The sequence below is a fragment of the Herpailurus yagouaroundi genome, unplaced genomic scaffold (genome assembly GCF_014898765.1).
Source record: "Herpailurus yagouaroundi ecotype Mexico unplaced genomic scaffold, PumYag 198, whole genome shotgun sequence".
Lineage (NCBI taxonomy): Eukaryota > Metazoa > Chordata > Mammalia > Carnivora > Felidae > Herpailurus > Herpailurus yagouaroundi.
Genome location: NW_024412429.1, coordinates 24,053,549 through 24,071,316, shown reverse-complemented (window position 1 = coordinate 24,071,316; position 17,768 = coordinate 24,053,549). Strand labels below are relative to the sequence as shown.

At 38.4% G+C, this 17,768-nt stretch overlaps 1 protein-coding gene across 6 annotated transcripts in view; it reads left to right on the top strand.

The window, feature by feature from the left end:
- ADGRG6 (adhesion G protein-coupled receptor G6) overlaps window positions 1-16,795 on the top strand; it is a 141,719-nt gene extending 124,924 nt beyond the window's left edge. For 3 of the 6 annotated variants that reach the window (XM_040449016.1, XM_040449014.1, XM_040449018.1), the window contains 3 exons: window positions 8,070-8,171; window positions 8,804-8,956; window positions 13,891-16,792. In XM_040449016.1, the coding sequence (XP_040304950.1) occupies window positions 8,070-8,171; window positions 8,804-8,956; window positions 13,891-14,069 (434 nt within the window). In that variant the 3' untranslated portion in view covers window positions 14,070-16,792. Of the gene's footprint in view, window positions 1-8,069; window positions 8,172-8,803; window positions 8,957-11,479; window positions 11,526-13,890 lie in introns of all 6 variants that reach the window. The other 3 variants (XM_040449019.1, XM_040449020.1, XM_040449015.1) reach the window with 2 other exon arrangements.
- Window positions 16,796-17,768: the final 973 nt, after the last annotated feature.

The following is a 17,768-nucleotide window of genomic DNA, read 5'->3' as shown; positions in this document are numbered from 1 at the left end:
CATCTTTTGGCACGGCATTTTCTGCCACAGAGAAATAATTTTCTAAAGGGCATCTTGGTAGTATGAAAGCAGGATTCAGGAGGTTCCCAAAGAGAGCCATAAACCCAGCCCCGCAGCCAGCTGGCTATGTCTAGGTGACAACAGAATATATGAGCTATTCAGAGACATGGACTCAGGCTTGCTGGGGGACTTAGAGGTAATCTAGACCATTCGTATCGAAAATCAGTTATCTAGAGCATGCATCCTTTTTTGCCCACATGTGGTTTGATTAATTCTTGATTGCTTTTCCCATCAAAACTCCAGAACCACTTGTGCCTGTGGACCTAAGATACCATTCACTCTTCATTACTACCCGCACTGAGTCTACCCTGCATCCCTGAACTTACCTATATCTGCAATCTTCCCCCTAATTGTGACTCTGGATCTTTATTATCCAGAGTAAGAAAAAGTTAACTGAGGCCATTTGTCAGAATTTGTTGATGACAGTCTTGCTCCAAGTGTCAGTTGCTTTTAGCTAATAAAGCACTCATTAGGAGCAGAGGACCTGAGGTTTTGGTTTTGGTTTGCTTTTTTTTTTCCCCTCCACCACGGCTTCTCGAAAATGACCTTTTAGAGCCGCAAAAGAATGGCAATATGTGCTGTCCTGAATTGTACTGTACAGATTTCATTTTTATATCCAAGGGGAACTGTTCCTTGGCAATTATTTTTTTTTTCAACTTTTGATAATCAGGCTAAAGATCTGAGAACATCCCTTTGGCTACTCATTTTACATCTGCCTCAGAAAGCCACAGTCTTTGCCAGAATCAGCCAAAGAGAATGAGTCCCATGTGGGGGCCAAATTCCTAGCCGAAATACTGAGGCTCAGAACTTTTTTTTCTAAATACATAGTCAAATAGCTTTTTTAAAGACCAAGGTTAAACACAGACCATAACATCTGCAGCGAATATAGCACCAGTACTTAGAAGGAAATTTATTATTTTTTTTTTCCAACATTCTGCTTGAAGGTGTTCTCAGGTCAATGAAAGGACTAGATATCAAAAACTGGGGGCGCCTGGGTGGCGCAGTCGGTTAAGCGTCCGACTTCAACCAGGTCACGATCTCACGGTCCGTGAGTTCGAGCCCCGCGTCAGGCTCTGGGCTGAGGGCTCGGAGCCTGGAGCCTGTTTCCGATTCTGTGTCTCCCTCTCTCCCTGCCCCTCCCCCGTTCATGCTCTGTCTCTCTCTGTCCCAAAAATAAATAAACGTTGAAAAAAAAATTTTTTTTAAAAAAACCAGATCCACTTTTTTTTTTCTAAAGAGCATGAGTGGGGGTGGGGGGGTGGGGGGAGGTAGAGAGCAGAGGAAGAGAGAGGGAGGGAGGGTGGGAGAGAGAGAGAGAGAGAGAGAGACAGAGAGAGAGAGAGAGAGAGAGAGAGAGAGAGAGAGAGAGAGAACGAACCCTAAGCATTCTCCATGCTCAGTGTAGAACCTGACTCGGAGCTCAATCCCATGACCCTGGGATTGTGACCTGAGCCGAAATCAAGAGCTGGACACTTACCAGACTGAGCCACCCAGGCATCCTCCAAATCCACTTTTTGATGAGTTTTCAGAATGTTTCTCACTCCAAGTTTAGATGGTTCTTAGAGGTGTCACTGCACTGTATTTGCTGACCCAGCTTTGGCCTGTGGTGTGCTTCCCTGGGGGGATCTGAGGAGGTGGAGTTCCTTACCTTTTCCTCCTTGACAATGCCCAAGGGCAGCCCCACCCTCCCACACCCTTGGGACATCATCCTCTGTCAGGATTGAAAAAGTCATTTATTTTAAATAAGAAAATTTCAAAATTTGCTGAGAAGTAAGACATCTTGAATTTGCATAGTGGTCTACATTTTTTAAAAAAATTTTAAATGTTTATTCATTTATTTTTGAGAGAGAGAGAAAGAGAGGGGAAGAGCAGAGAGAGAAGGAAACACAGAATCCAAAGCAGGCTCGAGGCCCAGAGCTGTCAGCACAGAGCCCGACACAGGGCACAAACCCATGAACCGTGAGACTGTGACCTGAGCCAAAGTCAGACGCTTAACCCGCTGAGCCACCCAGGAGCCCCTAAATTTTTGTTTTTTTAGTGATCAGATACCTCTAATTAGCGAAAGATGATAGTAAAAGGAAAACAAGGGTGAGGGGGGATGGGTGGGTAGAGAATGGGTTAGATATCTCTTCATTTAAAATCGGTTCAAGTTTTTGTTTTTCTTCTTGTTCCAGCATGGGATCTAAATCCATGTGAGTAAATTAAAGAATCAAGCAGTTATCAAGCTTAAGAAACTATTGCTAAGGAGCTCTGTTTTGTGAGACATGAAGGTCTCATGGAACTAGCACTAACCTGCAAGATGAAGTAAAGGCTTTAATTCTGATTCAAATCTTTTCAGCCATTTCAGCTTCCAACTTGTATGGACATTGTTCCCTACTCCCTGGTCAGTTAAATAAAGCTGTAAGTCAGTGTGAAGAATAAAGGCCAATTATCCTGGTCCCTGGTCACAGCTGAAAACCCTTCCCAGAAAGCTAGAAGAGCATATTTTTCCAGGTGGTGTGGAGATACTCTTTGAGGTGCTGTGTGGTTGATAGGAATAGCCTCAAAGGGAAACTATTTGCTAGAAAAGAGAGCATAGACCGGGAAGAGAAATCAAGCAGATTCCCTTGGATGTCAGTGTAGAAGTCTAAAGTTTTATGATTTTAGTTGTGCTTCTGGCACCAAGATCTATAAATAGATCCAAAAAAAAAAAACAACAAAAAAAACCCACCAACCCTCAGAATTGAGGAGGGAATAGCCCTCTGTTTTCTCACTTTGGCCTCCAGATTCCCTTGGCTCCCCTGCCACATTTCTCCTCCTCCTTTCTGAAGTGTTCAGAATTTCTTTCCATACTGAGTATGTGCGTTCTTCCAGATGCACATACCTACCACATTTCCCACAGTTGAACTGTAGAAGGGATGGTTTGTCCTGTAAGAATTTGGGTATAATATTTATTGTCAGGCTAATTTAAATTCACATGAAAAGGTCTAGTTACTATGACGAGCAAAATAACCTATTACGAGAACCCTGTTCCGATTTAAAATGGAAACGTATCTCAAGGCTAAAGAATGCTAAAAGAAGAATGCTAAAGAAGACTAAAGAATACTTTGCCATTTAAAAATATATTAAGTCATAAGAATTCTAATTTCTCATGCCTGTCATCTAATTTTGTCTCGTAGCATCACAATTCATAGTGGGGGACGGAGCATTTCAGTGACTGCTATCACAGCAGTTTAGAGGAGATGTTCAGATTTTAAATCTAATTTGTATTCCAGTGTCTCTTGAATTTATTGGATGCCTGTATATTTACTGGCAAATGCAGATGCTTAAAAATAGGCAATGTCATCTAATGCCATATAATTATAATTTAGAACAGCACTGCACAATCTAAAAAATTGTTTTATTAAGCCAGTTTTATCTTTAACCTCTTCCTCTGTGACTCTGGTCAGCATCAGGCCCTCAAAATAATTCACGTTAGCATCCCAGTGAGGGTGACAAAGCGAATCCAAGAATTAGTTCTCTCCCAGTGTCCTCGAAACACCAGACATAACCTCTGAAGTTTTTTTTTTTCCCTCCAGTAGATACGACATTTATAAAATTTGCTGAGTGTAACGCAAGGGAAGCAACATCTGGCAGCTTTCACCTTCTGCTCTCAACGAATGAAAATCATTTACTCAGTGGGAGGCCCTGTCGCCAGAGATGCTTGGGAAAGAAAGTTTCTAACTGAAGTTTATGATCTCTTCCAGCCCTAATATGTGACTTTGCTAAACAATTGTTTAAGAACACATGGAGAACACATAGTTACCTGTATTTTCAGCTGTGTGTCAAAAATACGAAACCTACAGATTCTGCCCCAGTTAACAAAAATAGGGTAAACCGAGGCAGGGGCTCCTGCATCTGTCACTTGTGTTCACCTTTCCTCAGGCATCCATGCCTCTTGCTCCCTTTACTCAGAAACTGCCACCACCTCTCGGAAACTTAAAAAGAGCTGTTAACCAGTTTGTATCATTTATACACCTTGACTATTCACACTACCAGTGATAGTAAACGGCATGTTTACTTTTTAAAGGGATTCTGTGTATCAGCAAACTGCATAGGGAATTGGAGTTGTAGGTGCGGGAAGGCTTTGAAAAGCCACCCGATTTCATCAGTCAGTGTGAAGGTGAGATCCAAACCCAGTGATGTCTACCCCCTACTCCCCAGGAAGGTGGATTGCCTGCAGGTACCGACTCTGAGGGTTTCAAGTGTGGAAGAAAATCCTCCCCCTGCTCCGAGATTTGTCGTGCCTGGGCCAGGCCAGTCTGCAGGCAGGTCTCCTCTCTTTAGCTTCTCCTGCCCAACCAGAATGGCACCCTCCTGTCCATAGCACAGGACCTTCAGGAGCTGTGTGGGTGCCTGTTCCTTTGTGGTCAGAATGACTGGAATTTGGTTCATATTTATTAGAGGTTTCTTTTAAAGTTAGAACTTCCCAGAGCGCCTGGGTGGCTCAGCTGGTTGAGCGTCCGACTCTTGGTTTCAACTCGGGTCATGGTCTCATGGTTCAGGGGTTTGAGCCCTGCCTTGGGCTCTGTGCTGACAGCATGGAGCCTGTTTGGGATTTTCTCTCTCCCTCTCTCTCTCTGCCCCTCCCCCAGTCACACTTGCACTGTCTCAAAAATTTATAAAAAGTTAAAAAAATATATAATTAGAACTTCCCTACCCTCTCTGATATCATTCCAGACAAACAACTAGGTCACTAGGATATATTTCCTTCACTGATTACTTTATTAAGAATAAAGTAGTAATGGGGTACCTACGTGGCTCATTTGGTTATGTGTTTGACTCTCGGTTTCAGCTCAGATCACGATCTCAGTTTTCATGACATCTGACAGTGCAGAAGCTGGTTGGGATTCTCTCTCTCCCTCTCTCTCAAAATATATAAATAAACATTTTTAAAAAGAAAGTATTAGTAATAAAAATAATAGTTTTACTTATATAAATATATATAAAAGATATAATCATAAAAAAATAATGAAATGGTAATACTACTGATGCCCAGTATTACTTCATTTAGGTCATTGTACATCTGTTTATACCCCTCATAGATAAATGCATTTGCATTTCCCAGGAGTTTTTTATTTTTTAATTTTTTTTTTAATTTTTTTTTCAACGTTTATTTATTTTTGGGACATAGAGAGACAGAGCATGAACGGGGGAGGGGCAGAGAGAGAGGGAGACACAGAATCGGAAACAGGCTCCAGGCTCTGAGCCATCAGCCCAGAGCCTGACGCGGGGCTCGAACTCACGGGCCGCGAGATCGTGACCTGGCTGAAGTCGGACGCTTAACCGACTGCGCCACCCAGGCGCCCCCCAGGAGTTTTTTAATAGGCTACTTGTCCATTTGAAATCGGTGACCAGTAATTTCAGTAGGAAGTTATAGAGCACCTCCTAAGTGTCAGGCACTCACTGATGACCAAACAAGAAATCAATCCCAGAGGAAGAGAATCAGCCGTGGTCCTTCACTGCAGTCCGGGCCCATCCAGTAGGCTCCTCTTCTAATAGTTCATGATGTAATGTATTCTATAATAAGATTTTGAGCCATTTTGAGTTACGATATTAAACCATAAAAACATACAAGCCTAACTTTAGACATATTTTGCAACTTTCACTATGTACATCAAAAGAGAGCACTTTCAGTACTTTTCCCAACTTTTCTGATTGTATACACTACAGTGTAATTTACAGTTTTCTTGATGAATACAACACTAAAAAAGAACAGATAAGTCAATGTCCCTTAAATGTACTGTCATATTTTTACTTTTATACCTTTCCATGCTAAACATTTCACTTCATGAAAGCAATAATCGTCTACCTTGTTGACTTGTGAATATCCAGCTCCTGAAACAGTTCCTCCTGTTTGGCAGTGCGTAAGGATCACTGAATGAATCACCCTTCTTAGACACTTCCCCTCCTCCCCACCCAAAGCTTTCTTCAAGTTCAGTTCAAGCCCCACATCCTCTAAAAGACCCTCCCTTATGTAGATGTTCTGCTTCATATGGTACATTACTAAGGCAGTACCTGTGCATCTAATTTGCATACTTTTTAGAAACTTTTGCCGTAAACATATTTTCATTATAGTCTATGGATCCTTAATTAGTGTTCTACTCCTGCGTTTCATCCCCCATCCCCAAATACATTTAACACGTACAAATATACATATAAGTATTCAGCCAACTCATGTAAAATAGATGAGCAGTTAATCATACTATTCATTCAACAAACATTCATAGAGTTCCTGCTTAGTCCCTGGTATCCTTCTGGGAATGGCCACTACAGCACTAGGTGACACCTATCCCTCTGCTCTTGGAGCTTATTATCTACCAACAGGAGACAACCAAGAAAACAAATGAATAAATGAATGAGGAATACAAGAATATCAGGTACTGATAAGGGCCATGAGAAAAGTATGTGCAAGGGTGTGACTAGAGGTTAAAACATAAAAGGAAAAGGAAACAAACAGTTGATGATGTCCTCTTTGAGGAGTTAGCAATTGATCTGACACCTGAGCAGCAGGGAGCAGTACTGGAAAGATTTGAAAGAAGAGCCTGTGAAGTAGTTTTGGGTAGGAATGAGCTTGAGATATTGGTGTGAGGGTAGTGATGAAGAGGATGTCTGTGTAGCACATTAGTGGTTTGAGATGCTGCTAAGTAGAGATACAGCCAGTGAAGGTGTCCTGTAAGCAGCATGGGTTGGCGTCCTGGTGGAGGTGGTGGTGACAAGAGAGGGGATTGGGGGCAGGTGTAAAAATTAGCATATGGCACGCATACAACATGCCCAGAGGAGATGAGAACTTACTGGGACTCTACAGCCATAGAAAAGATAGAAAACAGGAACTAAGTCATGGACATGTCAACATTTACAGGTAAAACTGAGGAATCTGCCAAGGAGACCAGGAAGCAAATAAGGAAGATACCTAAGAGAAAACAGTATCAGGAAGGAGAGAATAGTCAATCGTGCTGAGTGCTGTTGAGGGGTCTACTCAAATGAGAACAAAAAATAAGTTAGTGATGCTGGGGTTGTGCTGACCTTTACAAGAGCAGTGGCTTTGTAGCTGTGGGTAGTAGCCCGTTTGGAGTGAGTTGAGAAGAGAAGAATTGAGAAGAAGTGGAGATAGCAAAAGTTAACCATTTAAGAAGCTTTGGAACTAGGAATGAAAAAGTTGAAGCCGAAAGAAGATTGGGGGTTAAAGGAGGACCATTTTGTGTTTGATTTTTACAGAGAGTTACTAGAATATGCTGGTAAGCGATGGGAAAACCAAGTATAGAGGAAATGAAGGAGAAATCAATTAGGGGGTGAAAATGCAGAAGCAAACTCCTTAGAAAGTTGAAAGTGGTTGGCTTCTAAAGCCGGTTAGTGATCCGGTTCGTTTTTGATGGGTTCGGGGAATACCTATAAATATGAAGACTGTTTCACAATACAGAAATATTTCTGTATTAAAATGTTGAGAAATTAAAGCAGGCCAGTGGAGCCACCCAAACTTGCTGATTTTCGGCCATTTTTTACATGCAAAAATACCATTTTTCTGTGGCCCAAACTTACAATAATACGTATATATAAAACAGCTAAGAATACACAAATTACAATAGATGAAGAACTTATGGATATTTTCCCTTTTCTCTTTTCTCTAAGTTTTATGAAGTACTTTCAAATAATTTTAAAACAAGTATAAGGGAAATATTAAATGCCTCTTATACTGAATACTGTGCATTTCAGCTTAATCTTCAGGTTAAGTCATAATAATTGCTTAAAAGAACAGCAAAGGCAGAAGCAGCTCTGTGTAATTATTCTAGTTTTAACTGAACCTTTTCGTTCTGTTCTAAAGGATTAAACCATCTAGTACATACTTCAAGATTCCTTAGGATCTTTGTTTCTTAGTGACTCAGAGGTAAAAACAAACAAAAAAGAACTTCAAGTGAATCTATGTGTTTTACAAGATTTATCTTTAAAAATGTATCTATTGGCTTAAATGTTTGCATTGTCTTTTGTCGCAGGCTTATTTATATTTATTTTCCACTGTGCTATGAAGGAGAATGTCCAGAAACAGTGGAGGCGTCATCTCTGCTGTGGTAGATTTCGGTTAGCAGACAACTCAGGTAAAGGGGCATGTTGGCAATCGGATTTATACCTGAGGTCAATCAGAAACCTTTCTCATTTGGTCTTCCATTGTCAGAACAACCCAGTCCCGATGGCAGAAAATTGTAAAGGTGGAGGATGTGAAGATGCTTAGTTGGAGTCTCAGAACATTAGGACTGTAGGAGATCTGAGGGCTCTGGGCCTCACCCTTCTGTTCTGCAGAGAAGCATGAATTCCAGCCAGGTGGGAGTTGCCCAGGGCTCTGTGTCTACTTTAACAACTCCGACATCCAGGGGTTCCACTATAACATGTGCACCTTTCCATGTTTTTGAGGTCCTCAATCACATTATTAGGCAAAGAGATTTTTCTTATTATTAAAAAAATACTTGAAGAATAGTATTACTTTTTTTTTTGGCAGTGATTGCTTCTCACCCTTACAAAATTAAAGTCAGATTTTAAACAATACATGCAACGGGTCAAATTAAGAAACTTACTTCAGTTTATTATTGTTCATATGCCAACCTCTTCTCTGAGCCATTGCTAGCATATAAGAAAATGGGAGGCCTTGGATAAGTTTCTTAATGTGGTGATGATTCTTCACAGGACATATTCCCCCTAAAGCAGGTTCATGAAGAGATATTATTTCTTTCAGACTGGAGCAAGACAGCTACCAATATCATCAAGAAAAGTTCTGATAATCTAGGAAAATCTTTGTCCTCAAGCTCCATTGGGTCCAACTCAACATACCTTACATCCAAATCTAAATCCAGCTCTACCACCTACTTCAAAAGGAATAGCCATACTGGTGAGTTATTCTGGTGGTGGGAAAGATGTTCTCTGGTACATTTCTCATCATATTTTTATTGCAGTTGCCATATCATGAAGATTGATAGATCACAGTGCCCATGAGGGTGCTTATGTTAGATTTATGAAAATCAAAATGTATTTGAAGACCTTATCCAGCACTTTTGTGAATATTTTGTCTTTTTTTAAACCTTTACAACCAAAATTGAATCCACATAGCCATATTATTGCCTCTGAATATTATTTACTTCATTTGATTCAAAGATTAGTTTTCTTTTTAAAATATGGTATCTGAGTTTAAAAGTTATGTTTTTACTTTAAAAATATAGAAATTGAGTTGTAATTATTCACAAGAAAGCATATTTCATGTTTCATAACTTACTATGAAAGTTAATTGGCAAGTTGACATAGGAACAGGTGGAAACACCATCCAGGATGTATGTTTCATTTGAGAATCAATTCCTTAACCATTGGATGTGTTATTGGAAGATGCTATGTAAGTCACTGAATAAATATGATAGAGAACACAATATTTCGAAAGTGATACAGGATGGTGAGAAACACCATCTTTGTTCATCTCCTGGTACTACTTGATATTTACAGTGACCACAGGTTGTAACACTGAGCATGTGTATGACCAATCCTGAAGACAGTGTGGAAATACTCTCTTGCAGTACTTGATAGCCAGCAAATGGTGTGAAATGTTGCAATCTTTTAATAGATCTAAGGAAAATAGAAGAATTTCCACTTTGAAATCCTAAATATACCTCAAGCAAACAGCTGTCACCACTTAGCACCCAACTTTCCTCATTAAAGATGCTTCTAAAAGGATAATAGAAATAACTTTTTAACTCTGAATTTGTTTAGTTATTAAACATAAGCAGAGGCAAATGGCACTGAAGAGATTAATATTTGGTATTTTGCAAATAGTGTGATGTGCAGTGTATATGTAAATGTTCACATTGCAAACACTTAAATTTCAAATGACCTGCATATACATTTGAATCCTTCCACATGTCCCTGCTTGCACCACGATCTGTGTACCTTGCCACTGGAATGGCCACTGCCTGAGATTTAAGATAGCATTATGGAAAAATGTTTGAGTGTTTAGAGAGTTTGTTAATTCCAAAATTCTTAAAGATCTAAAAACTTGGAACAGGTTAGGACAGCAGTTTTCAAAGTTTCTTAGAGCAAAGGACATTTCTGAGAATCAAATAAAAGCTGTGGACTCTCTTCCAGAATAAGATACAGCCTCTGAGTCCTGTACGCAAACAGTCTACCTCAATTAAGAGGTCTGTGTATCCTTCTTTAAATACCTCTGTAAGAAATTTGGTGACAGGTATATAGTCTGAGATAGGTTATTCTACCTAATTGGTAGTTTCCTGGCACAAAATACATTTTACTTATAATGAATGAATTTTTTACTTTATTTAGTCAACCTTAAAATTAGATACATATGTGATCATTTCAATGGATGCAGAAAAAGAATTTGACAGAATACAACATCAATTCATGATAAAAACAAAGTAGGTTTTAGAGGAACATACCTCAACGTAATAAAAGCCATATATGAAAATCCCACAGCTAACATCATACTCAGTGGTGAAAACAGAGCTTTTCCTCTAAGATCAGGAACAAGACAAGGATGTCCACTCTTACCACTTTTATTCAACATAGTATTGGAAGTCCTAGCCATAGCAATAAGACAAGAAAAAGAAAAGGCATTTCATTATTTGTAGAGGACATGATATTATATATGGAAAACCCTAAAGACTCTATCAAGATTACTATAAGTGATAAATGAATTCAGTAGAGTTATAGGATACAAAGCTAATATTCAGGAATCTATTGCATTTTCTATACACTAATAATAAGGTGGCAGAGAAATTAAGAAAACAATCTCATTTATAAGAAAAAAATACTCATTTTGCCTACCCTTCGAAAAGGCAAATAGTGTGTATTCTATATCAGTTATGAATGAATAGGGATTTGACCAATCAAATTGTTGTCCTCTTAACACATGTGAGAATAGCTAGAAAAATGTCACCAGGGGAGAGATGATGACAGATAGATCATTTGGAACAGGGGACATTTTGGAAGTAGTAATGAAATATTTAGAAGTATTTAAGGATCATGGATAAAACTGACTAAAAGATAAAAGGAAATTCAGAAATTGAGGTACCAAAGAAAAACTTTGCTATTTTAAAATGGTATGTATGTTTTTTTTAAGGAATGTATTAATGTTTTTCTGTTTCCCATAACAAAACCCTTGGGGTTAAATGAGTTCTTGTCATCTAGCATAAAGATATAGTCAGCTATATGACATTACTTCTGCAATATAGTTATTGATGGTTTCCAATCAACTGATGTATGAATGACCTTTAGCTACGTAGCCATTTCTCAGTAGGACTGCTGGTGTACTTGGGTCACTCAGAGTATGCAAAAAGTCCCTGCATATCATCATGGATATCTAGTTAATTTATTTCTTGGAATTGATCTAGAAATTCATATGTTTATGGTGTAGATAATGTCTTCTAAGAGCATTCCTTCAGCAAAAGTGGATCATTCAGGTAAACTTCTATTACTTTTTGAATGCATGAATTTTTTTCAAGGTAATAAAAGAATGTTTGCATGGATTAAACTAAGACTCTTGCTGCGCCAGCAAAATTGCTTGTTCTTTACGATACTTCTCGGCTAGCACAATGACAGTCCTGCACTGAGCTGGAATTTCTGAAATTTCAAATGGTTGTGGCTGTGCTGGCTCTTCTCTGCATGGGGGTGTCTGCAAGCTGCTCCTTCTAGGAAATGTACCATGCTCTGGAGTTAAGGGATCACATATAAGGTAGAATAGTGGGGGGAAAAAAAGCAGTACTTGAGAAGTTTGTTATAGAAGTTTGTTATAGAAACTCTTTACTCTTCCATTGCTCTTATGAATTACTGGATATGTCATGGTACATTCATAGAAGTCATAATAGAGAAATTGCCAGTTCCAAGCCTGCTTTTTTAAGATTTTTGTCTGCTTGACATTTCAGCATAGGTCAAATAATAATTCATTTCCCTAGCCCCTGGTTTTCAAACTTGCAGCTACAATCAAAATCTCTACTGTTATTGATGTAATATCTAACCAGAGGATTGGGAATAGCATATATACTGAAATATAGCCCTTGCTCAGAGTTTTACTTTATTGACTATGAAGACCCAGAAAATTGGGTCACATATTTGGAAGGGACCTAATCAAAATATCTAAAAGGTGTCAAGCCACTGAAAGTTGTCACTGAAGCAAAATGAGTGTATCCTTGAAGCTTCTTTGAGTATGTGTGGTTTTCTAAAAACGTTAAGCACAAATTATTTGTTACTGATATCTAAATCAATAGAAAAATCCCCAACAGAAAACCAATGGCTAGTGAATGTATGAACTGAAAGAAACACAGAATCAATCAGCTTGCTGAGAGCTAAATGGGGAGGGGCCCTTCTACAATGACTCCCTAAACCTTTTTCTCACCAGTCCTGGTATGTGATCATTCTGCCGTGCTTCATGAGCCATCTGTTCTCTCTTTCTTCCTTTAGTATGGGATGAACACAACATTTCCTCTTTTAGTCTTCATTTTATTTAGTGTCTGTTTCAACATAGGACAACAGTTAAACAATTTGAGTCATTTCCAAAGACAACAGATACAGTGATGATGGCTTTTATCAATTACTGATGGATTTTTAATGTTGTGTCATATACTGGGTGCAGCTTACTCAAAGCATAAACATGCCTGCAATGAACATTCCAGATTTGGAGCCATGATTCCTTGAAGCAGTTTTTCATCATAGAGTTTTAGCTTCTTCTGCAGTGAATAGAGAAGATACTATGTAGAGAACTGAGTGCTTTGTAAAAGGTCACATTTGTTCCTTCATTTGGTGTGAAATCTCTATGGTTAATTTTTGAGTAGAATTTTTCTCCAAAATGTGTTGGGAAGGGGAGGAGTGTAGATACTTACAAGAAGGTATTTATAGGGTAAATGAAAACAGCCATATGTATTTATAAATAATAGAGCTTATGTGAATTTCAGAGACTATCTGAACCAATTTTAGAAAGGTTTTGGGTCTAGAGAAATAATATTTAAATTGTATATGATATTGAGTGTTGAATCACTGAATTGTACACCTGAAACCGCTATTACATGGTATGTTAATTAACTGGAATTTAAATAAAAACTTATACATAAATTAATGAATTAATTTGAGAAATTCAGAGCAGAAATGTATTTAGCAGTACTTTATTACTATCAATTATTTTGATATTATTGCCATCAGCAATAACATCATCCTGAGACTATGGCATAGTTAATAAAATACCCTTTCATGTTTATTTTCATTCACTTTATTCCCCCAAATCCTTTAAATTATATTTTATAAAAACTTCCTTTATGAAAAGTGTCAAACATATATAAAAACTAGAGAGGACAGTATGATGAATCCCCTTGTGCCTATCAACTCATGGTCACCTTCCCATTTCTCCCTCCCTGTATTATTTGGAAATCATATCTTGGACATCAAACATTTCTTCCATAGATGTTTTGGCATCTTTTATTTGTTATATAATCTGTCCCTGCTTTTTTTGAGTTATTTGCCAAGTATATTTTTGTAGCAATTTTCTAATTATTCTATTCATTGACTCTGAAAAATACCACTTACGGTAATATTTCTTGAAACAAATTCCAACACAAATTACTAGAAGGCAAATTAGCATTCATTCATGCATGGGAATGCACTTTGAAGATGAAAAGCATAAAATTTTGGAGCTGCCTGTTACCTAACCTAAGAAAGAAACAGAGCTTCATTTCCTTTATGTATTTCTTTAATGTGCAAAATAGTGTCCAGTCTGGTGGCCCTTAGGCATGTCACCCACTCATCTTGTAGCCTAACTCTTTGTATCATTTCTTTCAGACAATGCTTCCATGAACAAGTCCTTGTCCAAATTGACCCATGCCGATGGAGAACAAACATCAATCATCCCCGTCCACCAGGTCATTGATAAAGTCAAGGGTTATTGCAATGCTCATTCAGATAACTTCTATAAAAATATTATCATGTCAGACACCTTCAGCCACAGCACAAAGTTTTAATGTGTTTAGTAGAATAAAGAAGAATCTGTCTACAGAAATGTGAAAATCTGCAAGCTGTGGAAGCTATGACTGGCACTTGTGAACGTGCTATGACCTAGGTAACTGCATGTTCATATAGGAGGAATGTATTTTGTTAAGAAGGCTTTTGTAAAATTTTAAAATCTGTCTTTCAGTGTATTTCTTCCATGGGGGCATTTCCACCATCACTAAAACTTTAGTACTGAGAGTAACATAACCCAGTAGGTACAGGGGATATGAATTTTTTAAATATATAATTGGATCAGACTCATCAGAACTCGGGGAGCCAGGGGGCATTAAAGTTAGCAGACAAGGGAGGGGCAGAGCTAGGAAAGTGTAGTTTATGGCTCATAAACACCCCACTTTTAGGTTTTGGATATGGCCATTGGCTACATCATCTTTCTCAACAGTGAGAAACATACAACTAGTCATAATTAAGTTCTGGTGCTAGTTTCTATGAATGCAGTAGCATTTCTACATTTTCAATAACATTTCAACCACAGATACAAAAGAATACTTCATGTCTGATCCAAAGATTGGGAAGGAATTCTTTCTTATTCTACCCAATGCTTAACCTTCAGGACATTAATATGCTTAAGAAAGAAAGAATTTCCAAAATTTTGACCCAGTTAATATGAGACCCTGTAAATTTCTACTATTTCACTTATCCTACGCAAGACACAAGGCTTAAGCGTCATCATTAATTAGAATTTAATCCCATACATTTGAATCAAGTATAATGTTGATTTTCCATTAATGTAGACTTCCCACTACTTGTTGAAGAATGAATCCCTTAGACCTCTGGTTTTTCTCCCCTACTGTCGTTTGAACCCACAGACTTACGGGAGGAACAAGAATTTCCATTAAGCATATTGTGTATAATAGTCTCTCCCTTTTAGGAAATATAATCATTGAGACTCTATGGTCCTGTTCTTGCCCTAGAGACTAAGACATTTCCATCTGCACAATTAGAAAGCCTCTTCCTTTTCAAGTGCTTTGTTCCAGAGAATATAAACTGAGGCATAGGGGTAACTTGTCATAATCAAAATAATTTATAAGCACGTGGGTCTGCAATTGCTAGTCTAAAAACCATTTGTACATAAGTCCTCTGATTCTAAGAGCCAGAACAGATCTGGCAAGATAGATGGTGTGTTTTTTATGGATTAGGTTTCTGTATGCAAGGCATGTATATTAAGCAGTTTTCTTAATTTTCAAACTACCCTAAGTAATATGCTTGCTAGTGAATGTGTTGGAGACGGTAATTTAAATTGTCCTTAAGTGATAGAGTTGTATCTAGGTCCTTAGAAATTGGTCTCAGTACATATTGTACCTTTATATTTGCTCTGAGTTGTCTGTGAAGTATCAGGTTCTGGGAGACATCGGCCTAAGTGACCAGGAGAGAAGACATTCTGGCACCACCAATCTACTTAAAGGCAGAAGCCAGGACTGAGCACTTGAGAGCCTTTCTCTCTGCTCAAAAAACAGGTGGCTCTCAGTCTGAGACCTAGGAGAGTTGTCAGGCTGTACAGCATCTGAGGGGCCTCTCACCTTTTGCTGATCTTTAGTCATAAAGCTAGTTGCCAGACTTGACTGGATGGTAAGATAATATGGTGTGGGGTTTTATTACCATTTCATTTTGCAGCAGCATGGAACGTTGCCCTAGGAGACATGAGCATTCCCTGGCTTGGCTTTCACAAGGGAGGAGTGTATATAGTAGGAAAGGATAATAAATCTTAAGGTCACTAAGATTCACTAGAGTAGAGCCAAATCCTTTTCTATGGCTGCTTATTCTGGCAGAGGTTACATGTAGATGAAAACCAATCATAAATAGTCACTGAATCTTCACACACTTTTCCCCAAGCCTTAGAGATTCGTGATAGAATTTCATTAGCTTTCTACTATGATATTTCTATCCCAAAGCTCCTATTTAATTAATAGCAACTGAGAGATAGCTTCCAAAGTGGCTTTGATTTCTACTCATATTCATTCAGATCTGGGAAAATGTTTTTTTTTTTTTCTCCATATTTGACAACGATGTCAACTCTGAGTTAGAAATTTTCAGTAATCAGGTAAGGAGAGATGAAGAAACAGCTGAGTAAAAGCATTTGCAGGTGGATTTAAGACTGAGCCAAGTTCTACGCTCCGTTCCGTGCATGGGCTTTGCACCTTCGTTGGGTTGCCTCAGAACAGAATTGCAGGAATTTAGCTGTGGAGCCAAAATTTAGGTTAGCCTAACCTTGAGAATAATATCCATTCAGCTCCCCTGTTTTTGTTTTTAATTCTTTTTCCTCTTTTTTTTTTTAACTGCATTGTGTTCATCTAGGGTCCTCAGATATCATCGTCTATTCTTATCATTGTTCCCTGCATCGTAAAGCTTTTCTTTGTCCATCATTGGCATAGACTCTTTTGTACATATTTATTTATTTGTGTTTCTAAATGCCAGCTCATTTCGTATCTTAGCTTTATATTGCCTGGATTTGTTATTTTTATAATTAACTTTCTTTGGGAGAGACTGTATGTATACATATGTTTTTCTGAATACTTTGTGAAATCGTTTTCTGGAGCAATATCTTTGAATATGATGAATAAACATGACTGTGAGTGCAAATTAGAATTAGTAGTAAGAAGCTACTATAGCTGATTTGCCATTTTAATTAAATGGAAAGTGTTTTTCAAATAAATACTTATGTTGTTCATGTTCCAAATTATTCAATTCCTTTATGAGTAAGCATTTTGATTTCTGACTCTTAAATAGGAAAAGATCATTTGACAGCCGGAAAATAACCCGCCACCAATTAAACCAGTGACATGATGCTACTTTGCCAAAACACTGAGAATGAATATATTACAAAGATCCAGTTCACTGGGGATTAATGCATGTGGAAGTTCTTGAATTTTCTTAAAACGATTGATGTGAAGCCAAGCTTTGGAGGATGAGGAATAATGTAGGTTCCTTTCTGAGGGTGTCTTCAGCATCTTGAAAAAGAGAACCAAGTCAGTAATATTATGTGAAGTTAGGTCCTGAGGTGTTTTTTTCACATTTATAGTTGCTGTTTTCATTGTGGGAATCTTAGAAAATGACAGAATTTACCCAGCTTCACTTGCATGATTAGAACAGAACCTCCCCACATCCCTTTACTGTGGTTATTTCGGATAACTCTTTTCTGCAGAGGGCCAAGGCCAATTTGGCTCACAGCCCTACTCAGTGCTAAGTTGTGAGGCGTGTTGGCCGGTCACCGTGAAATCAGGTCTTCTGAGCCAATGTTCACAACTCCCGGCCAAGCCATGGTAAGAAAACTGACAAGTGGTTTCTTAAGATTCATCTACAGTAATATAGAAGCAGGCCACTTCGGAAAGCCCAGGGAGTAGCCACAGCAAGCAGACGGGAAACACTGATTTGATTCACAGGCTGGCCTGTGTTTGTAACATTGTGAAATGTGGAGGAATTGGGCTTTACACACACAGTGTTTTGGAAGCATTTCTGTTTTCAGTTGAGTAAAATTCTACTTTTCTCATATAAAGGCATTTAAGATCTCTCTTTTCACGCTCTCACCCTCCCTCCTCACAAGCTTCCTCCTTTTCTCCCTCTGCCCTTCTTCCCTCTCCCTTCCTTTCTTCTTCCCACCCTCCCTCTGCATTTTAAGGGAGAATACTTAAAGTAACAGTTTTCTTTTTCTGTTT